The sequence below is a fragment of the Glycine max genome, chromosome 7 (genome assembly GCF_000004515.6).
Source record: "Glycine max cultivar Williams 82 chromosome 7, Glycine_max_v4.0, whole genome shotgun sequence".
In the NCBI taxonomy this organism is placed as follows: domain Eukaryota; kingdom Viridiplantae; phylum Streptophyta; class Magnoliopsida; order Fabales; family Fabaceae; genus Glycine; species Glycine max.
In genome coordinates, this window is record NC_038243.2 from 15,405,545 (window position 1) to 15,414,527 (window position 8,983).

General features: G+C 32.5%; 1 protein-coding gene across 1 annotated transcript; it reads right to left on the reverse strand.

Annotated features, from left to right (window-relative positions):
* Window positions 1-2,677: 2,677 nt before the first annotated feature.
* On the reverse strand, window positions 2,678-6,200 carry LOC100804061 (probable protein phosphatase 2C 4). The gene is made up of 4 exons (XM_014777979.3): window positions 4,422-6,200; window positions 4,198-4,311; window positions 3,420-3,684; window positions 2,678-3,088 (listed from the first exon to the last, which is right to left on the reverse strand). Exons 1-4 carry the CDS (start codon window positions 5,733-5,735, stop codon window positions 2,973-2,975), a joined length of 1,809 nt encoding a protein of 602 aa, XP_014633465.1. The 5' UTR covers window positions 5,736-6,200; the 3' UTR covers window positions 2,678-2,972.
* Between the last annotated feature and the right edge of the window lie 2,783 nt (window positions 6,201-8,983).

The window sequence follows — 8,983 nt, forward strand, 5'->3', positions numbered from 1 at the left end:
GAGATTTTAACCTGAAAAATTAATAGTGTCATATGATCAAAATTGAGTCCTTGTTCCACACCAGCACATGATTTTACCTGGATTATTTTTTTGACATTTTGATATTGTATGGCCGGTGGATTATATCATTTAGACAATTTTGGTAGTTTTAATGAATTTCTTAGTCCTTATACAATAATAATGTTTGGTTTTGGTTCCTAAAATTGTTTTTGATTTTTGATAAATTTTATTTTTTCGGTCTTAGTCCTATCTTTTTAGTACCTCTCAGGGAAGGGAGGCATACGAGCGCTAGTTAAAATTTATTAAAAATTATTAATTTTTGTAAGTCTCAAGATTAAATCAGGTAATTTTTTAAAAATTTCAATTAATCACATGTTAAAAAAAAGTGTTACTGACATTTGTTTCTTTTATATATATGTGTGTGTGTGTGTGAAAATAGAGGATTGACTAAACAAAATCGTAATTTTAACCAAAAGAACAAATTGATTTTTTCACCACAAATATCTTTTAAATTTTCTGCATTCTTTGAAATGCACATTTGAGCCAATTTTGAAATTTTCATAGAACATTTTTTACCTGTTAGGTATAATGTAATAATATATATTTTTTATAAATTCGCGTCCTTAAAATTTAAATTTTAGAGATTACATGATCCCTTTCAGTAATCATTTACATTGATCCCTCAATTTCAATTTCCCCTGGCTCTAATGTGCATAATTTCTTGCTCCATTATTTAAATTTCATTTAATTATGTAGTCTTTTCAATTTCTATACTAACATTTTTCAATTCAGAATTGGCGTTGTGCTGTTCTCAATCCTCAACATCTCCAGCTGGGCTCTTTGCTTGTTTCTTTGGAAATTTCACCATACTTTTAAAACAAAATTGTAAAAGTCAAGTTGTTGCAGTTGAGATATCTAAGGCGTGGAAACGCTTCAAACTACCTCTGAAAAGGTTCAAACTATTTCAATTTGCTTTTCTTTTTTTATGTGTTTCATTAATTTGTTTTGTTCAAAACAAGACAAGTAGTCCAGTAGTCCTATATTATGTCATTGTCATGTACTACCACCACACATATTTTTAATAGGAGTGTAAAATAGGAGAGATCCTCTCTTTTATAATTTGTACACTGGACCAATAAAAATTGATAGTTGATTTGGCATTTTTGAAAAAATAAGGTCTCAATAAATTTGTCAAACCAAAGTGCACATTTTATTGTACATTATTAAAAATAAATAAATTTATATAAAGTAAATTTTTCTATAAAGTGAATAAATAGTAATGTATTAATATTTCATTCAATTTAAGGTACATGGTAATTTTAACCCATTACTAGTAATTAAAACTCAAGGTTAAATATTACCGCGATGTTCAATTTAAAGATAATTTAACTTCAGAAAATCTTTTTCTAAGATTAAATATGCTTCTTTCTACCAATTGTTTTTAAAATCAAACTAGTTAATGAACAAATGAAGATATTAGTTCACGATTTATTGATTTGATCACATTTAATTACAGTTGAACAGATTCTAATTTAATATATATTTTAATATTATATGTATATTAAATAATAAACTAATACAAACATAAAAGAAATAAGGCAAAATCTTATATTAATATAAAATAATTATATTATATGCTCTCCAAGATGGAAAAAAATCAATAATATAAGAGATTAAATAATAACAATTTATATGTGAACCATAGTCATAGGCTTTTTTCTTTTTAGACACATAGAGATTGACTTTTATAACTTGACATTAGGCCCTTATTTAATATAAAAAAATGTTAAATAAACATTTTAAAGTTAAAACAACTGATTTCTCGAATTTTCATAATCTATTTTGGACAAATTTGACTAGTCCATTGATTTTGAAATTAGTAGTTCTTTTGGGTTGAAAAAACAACAGTGTGAATACCCCAAAATTAACAGGACACGGTAGAAACTCTCTTAAAGAAATCGTATACCTAATTCATTCAAAAAATTTCCAATCAAATCAGCTAGTTCAATTTTTTAGACAATAATTCTAGAATGGCTTCAATGTTCTAACTCAAGTGATCCTTTATCAAAAGATCTTAGATAGACCTAAATCACTGTTAAACATCCTAGTACAGATTGATCTGTGTATGTGCATGTGATTTTAAAATCAACCACGCGTTTTCTAATTACCATAGACCCACTGCATTGTCTTTTACGACCCTTGTGCCTATCATTCTACGTAGTGTAGTTGAAGTTCATAGTATATTGTAGATTGCTTCTAGAATTGTCATTGTCACGCATGATTTGTATACATGTTTTGCTGAAACCAATTGGCAATTAAACAATTAGGGAAAAAATGTCACGAAGTATACTTTTTCTTCGAGCAAATTAAAACTTTGCTTTCAAAATCAATTTGCCGTAGATTATATATAAACAATCATTAATTTCAACAGTACAGAGTTTGAATTAAATAGGACAAGTTCTTAGACTATCAACCCTATTATATCCAAACCTACTACTTCCTGCTCCTTAATAGGTTGACTAAGCAATTTGAAATTGTTGGTACTCTAAAATCATACTAGTTTGTGGATCCTTCTTACAGCTTCTCATTGTTTGAAACCGATTATTTAAATTCTTGATGAATTTAGCGCAGAAAATAAGGATCTTTTGTCAACTGCATGCCATTTTGGTATCATTGGAGGAAAAAAATGGACGTTGACTTTATGATCAGGTTATGACAATGTTTTTATATTCCAAGAGAAAGGGAATATTTCCCTTGCAATATTAGATATACCACTGAAAGAAATATGATTGAGAGTTATCAAAACAGAACTGGTCCTTTCTGGAAGGGAATTTGAACTGGTAGCTCTTGATTGCCCCTAATTTTGAATCTTTGGTATTGAAAAAAAAAATGTTAGAAAGAGGTAACAAAAAAAAGAACTAGAAGGAATGCCCCAAAGTTTCAGTGCTTAGTTACTATAAGCAAATGCATATTTACACCAATGAACGCCATATTTTTCCCTCTAAGGAGATTATGACAATAGAAATGTCATCATGGTAATTGCGGCGTTCCCCGTGTGGAATATCAAGCAACTCATGGAACTCCATACCTGCAACAATGAAAATCAAGCTCACTAAGATTTTTTAATTTTTTTTTTCTGAGTTGCTCACTAAGATTGTTCTGACCACTTGTGAATTTCTTTCATTTCATGTTTAAATTTATTTCTTGAAAAAAATACTTATTTTAATAAAATAAACAACTTTTTGTTTTCTTAATATGTTTGTCTAAACTGTTTATGGTTTAAAAAATATTTGTTTATTTTGAGAAACAAATCTTATTTGTTTATTAAAAAAACAATTTTTTAGAAAGCATTTATTTTAAAATTGTGTTTTTTAAGTTTAAACAAACCTAACAGTTGAGGGAAAAAAAGTGCTTTGTACCAGCCTTTTTTGCTGCTCGACCTAGTGCTTCTTCAATGAGAAGTTGTGCAGGATCTCTATCCGGAAACATGGTAATGAATGACTCTACTTTGGCAGCAGCTTCTTCATTGGTGAAGTATTGGTAAAGTCCATCTGAAGACAGTATGAGGAACTTGTCATTTGTGCTGAGCTTGTGGTGGTGGAGTGAAGGAAAACATGTGATGTATGGAGATTCCCCTATGTAGCTGACCCTGAAAGTCTCTAACACTGCATTGTTTTGCTTAGGCTGCAAAATGGACCAACAAAATCATGCCATGGGTGAAATATAGTGGTCCATTAAAGTAGCAACTGGGGTGCTACAAAATTTTAAGATTGTTAACATGCTAGATGTGGTAGGATTGAGTCTTAACAAAGTTGACTTGTCTTATTATTATTACTTGTGAAGAATATAATCAATATCTATAATTCCATGTAACAGTAAAAAATAGGGGAATGAAACTAGCATTGCATGCTTTTATGCAGTAATAGCAGCAACAAAGCCTACAACACATTTTGGGAAAGGAGCAAAAAGCTTTTTAAGTGTGATTATAATCTTATAGTTGATCCAAAAGATTGAAACTTAAAGAGATACCTTAGAGTCCTACCAAAGAATCAAAGGTCGTGATTACAATTAAAGTCAGTTACATAAATTATATGACGTCGTTAAGTTCGGTTAACTGCTAAATTCTCCCGGATATTATTATTCACAATGAAATCTCCCATGAAAATGCTTTTTTTATGCAGAAATGTAAGTAATTACCTGCTTAAGGAACCCAGCCCCAAAAGCCCTTGTGACACTCAAGTGACCCTTCACCCGGCCTTTGGTTACTGCTAAAGGGTCATCAGGATGCTCCCTCCTGATTCTGTAAACCTCCTGAGATTCACAAAAGGTCTCACAAACTATGTCATATGAACTTAAAACACCAATTAACTTTCATTCATTCATTCACTGCTCAGAAAAACAAGTTGCATTGCACAAGCTACCTCTTTCACGTGAGTGCCATGGTCCATGGTGAGCTGAAGAGATTCCCCAGTGTGAGTGGCCAACGCTGCACGACTATCTCCTACATTCATCAAGTAAACTTCTTGACCCTTCATCAACATCACCAAAACACATGAACCCATCATAGCCAACACAGGGTTGTGACCAATCATCTCATCAACGGTCTTCATAAATGCATCTTCAGTCTTCCTCAATGCCTCGGAAAGAGCTTCTAACACATCTGAATGACTCAAACCCACTTTTTCACTATTTATCCCATTCATTCCCTCTTCTCCTTCTGATGCACATTCCAAATTTAACTCTTCATTTTCTATTGGATAGTTTTCTTTATTTTCACTTGAAGAACAACCACCATCAGCCCCTCCATTTCCATTACATGATAAAAACACATTCTCATCTAACTCCAAAGTGTCTGAATCCATAACCATGGATTCAAACTTGTTGTGACCACACAAGATCTCCTTGAGCTCATCATTCACAGCATAAAACAAATTGTTGAGAAGAAAATCAGTGGCATCAGGGCCATTAAAACCATCATAAATCCCCACAAAAACCCATCCATGATCCTCACAAATCACAATATGCACACGATCCTCACCAGCTTTCCCTTGTGCCCAATGAAGATTCTCACACCCCATTAGCACATCACACTCATCACCATCCAAATATTTATTATCATTATCACCCTCAGAACCATGCAAACTCATCTCAGCACTCAAACTAGTACTGCAACTTACTCTCGCATTAGCGTTATCATTTTTCTTTATTGATATTCTCCTAATACTTAAAAACGCTCTACTCAAAACCTTTTTCAAATCTCTTTTACTTCTCTTCCCCTTCTTTATTGCTACCTCAGAAGAACCTTTCTCAATGGACCCTTCACCGTTCATCACACTATCACGAAGACCCGAATACAACCCTCTTTCCGTGGAGCCTTCCACAGAGAATCCACGGGGCATGTGTTGATTTTGAAAAGGCACTAAGGTGGAAGTGAAGGAGCCAGAGCTCTCAAACGAAGCAGAGGAATCCAAAACGACGCTGTGTTGAAGCGAATCGTCGAGCGAAGTTGAAGGCGTGGCCGATGTGTTTGCACTCACAGTGGCGCCGGAGACCGACCGGAAAGTCAAGAGGGTGACGTCATCGTCGGAGAACCGGCACGTCTCAGATCTCACATAGCAGATGGAGTTTCCGAGGGAATTCTGGAGTTGCTTGGAGAGGAAGGAAGCTCTGTTCTCGAACCTCCCGGAGGCGTCGCCGGACGAACAGAGGCAGAGATTACCGATTCGGTTACCCATTGGTGAGTGAAAGAGAATAAAGGGTTCAAGTTTTGAGCTTTTTATGTGGGTGTGGCAATGCCGAAAGTGAAGCAACGTGCATTGCAGAGAGAACAGAGGAGACGGAAACAGAACAAAACAGAACAGAGCAGAGCAAAACAGGGTTGAATGCAAGGAACAGGGTTTTTTGCAAGAGAGGGAAGAGGGAGGGGGTGTTGACTTTGTGGCACTTTAAATTTTTAAAATGGAAATGTTGTTTTCTTCTAGTTAGTTCATGGCCGTTTTTCTTTTATGGTTTAATTGAATTTTCCTTTCTTCTGATGAGTTAGTTGACTATGAGTTTGAGTAAAAGGCTAGGAGAGACAGGTTTCTTTTTTTTTTTTTTTTGGAGTGGTGAGTTTGAATGAGGAAGAGTTTCTTTATTTTAGTAGTGGTGAGTTTGAATAAGGAAGAGTTTATAAGGGAGAAGGTGGTGTACTTTTTAAATTGAAATAGCAATGGCCATTAATTTGGATGCTTTTGACTTTCCAGAGTTAGCATAGAAGCGGCGTTGGAGGCATTTATGAAGATTCTTATTGCTACCTTCTATGTTTTATTTCTTTATAACTTTATTTAAGAAGCATGAATGGAATGCCTAGATAATTTGATTTTTTATTTGCAGAAACTGTAAGTAGGTATCAAACAGTTTATAATTGTTTTGATATGTAAGAATTGAAAATAGGTGTGAAAAGATTTATACTTTATAACAACAACTTGCAATCATTTAATCACCTAACATAAATTTTTTGGTATATTATTTGATATAAAGTTTTATTTTGTCCTGAATCAAAGATCATGATATCTTCTATTTCATTAGATAGAAAACTAATGCATGATTATTACTGACTTAAGAGAATTTTTAAACACAATGAGAATCAAGTTCAGATTCTCTTACTAAATCTTTCTCTCACGGTGAATATAACGAGATCTTATATTACTTGTTAATCCTATAAGTTTAATTATATGATATAAAGTTATTTTAATTCAACTAATAATTTGAATTCTAAATATACAACCCGTTTTGAATATTCTAAAAGAAAAATTTTGTTCATCCATAGTGATTTTATTTGACCGGAAGAGTTTTTTTTAATCTCCTTTCATTTGGAAGCATGAATGGAGAGATTTTCTATTATTGTCGATCTAATATTAATGATATATTTTATTCTCCTTATATTAAACAAATTGTCACTTCTTGTTAGTGATTTGCTTGCTTCATTGCCATGATTATTCGCATGTATAGATGGTGATTGGATGATAACGGATACAAAATCTTAGTCCAGACTCACTGATATGATATTGCTGAATGTTGAACAACAAATTATTAAAAAAAATGTGGAGAATCTGACCATGCAGTTGAACTATGAGATTCCTCAACTTCATGGAGACACCAAAGACAAAGCAGAATTTAATTGTGTCAGATATGTATAACTTAATAATAAATAATTTCATCATGGCATTTTGACTTAAATGAAACAGTACACGTGCTTGAGATCCAAGGCTGACCAAACAATACCTGATCTTGCAAGTGCAGATCTAGGAAAACTTAATGGATGGGGTGAACTTCTTCAGGGCTAAACGGAGTTTGTACACTAAAAAAAATTATCACTTTTGTTAATAATTAATCTTCATCACTTTTGTTAACTACATTTTGTTTTCATCACTAATACTATTTGTTAAGAAGAAAATTTAAACAAAAACTAAGTATAGAGTTGGACAAGTAAGGGTCCTAATAGCCATACACGAGTGATTGAAGTGAATATTACGTAACTACTTGAATTTCAGCTATCTTACTTCATATGATTTCGTGCAATAACCTTTCATAAAATTTAGATTTTTTTTTTCATTTATAAAATTTGAATTCAATGTCTTAAATAGTTTAAACCCCAATTTTACTGATACCACCTTAATAATGGTTAGTTTTTATACAATCTTAATACTACTACACAAATTCCAAAGTATAATATGCGGCTTAATTTGCTTCGGAGGATCCTGCTGAAATAACTTGAACTTTCTCAGTTATCATTATTATATTTCAGTTCTAATATCAATTATTTCATTATGCAATGCTAATAACTCTTTGGGGTAAACTTATATAGTCAAGGTAGACTGTCACATCAGGTGGAGAAATTGTATCGTGAACAAAAAAAAGCATTAATATCATCCAAGCTAAAAGTGAAAAACATTGTATATCCTACTGTACACATGCTATAATAAGTCATTTATTTTCTCACATATATATGACTCGAATTAATGATGCATTGGTGATTCACATGTCAATGTAGTTACTCATAGTTTAACTAACTAAACTTGGGACATTCATCTGTTTGACTGTACATGCAACTCTTAAAATCTCAATGGATACTGCATATTTAATCTACCTAAACAACTTTTCTTAAAAACTCATTACAAGTTTCTTTTAAATCTTGGGAAAAGCATAAGCTCAAAGATTAGATGGATGATCACAACAATAATCATATTTCCTTAGGTGACGTAGTCTACATGAATCACATAACGCATTCAGTTAGATGAATCCTAAAAGTAGATGAAATTAAATTATAAAAATAATAGGCTTTGCAAGAGGCAGCTATTTCACTCAATATTAGTCAAAGCAATGACTCTGCAAATAAATTTCTTTAAGTAATCTTTCCACCTCCATTGCCCCTTTGTAGAACGTAATTCTAATAAAACTTATTTAAAGCTTCATTCGAACTAATTTTGCTTCTGATAATTAGTTACCAATAGTATTAGAATTAGAAATTCTTTGCAAACAGGAATCTTTCATTTCCGAAGCTGTAAGAACGGAAAACCCAATATAAGTGATACACAGAACAACCAAAACAAATCTTAGGAAAAAGGGGGTGGGGGCAGAATTGACACCAGTCATTCCCTTTACTTCCATAAATTAATTACTTAGATTTTGCAAGCTATCTGGGACTTTACAGATTTGAAGTGATTGTCAAAATTTGCAAATTGGAGAAGCCAAATTCCACCCACACAAGGTGGCAGTCATACAAAGACCTTGAAGCTTCATGCTAGTGACATCATCACATGCATCCTTCAAATATAATCATAGTTTAATTAATTATTTGGTCACTATAAGTGACACTCATTTAAGAATCAATCCCTTAATGAAAAAAATGAAGTTTTAGTCCCTATAAGAATGTATCAAACTAAAACTCTAGTTTTTCTTGAAACATAGTAACGATAAGGACCATTATATTCTAATAAGG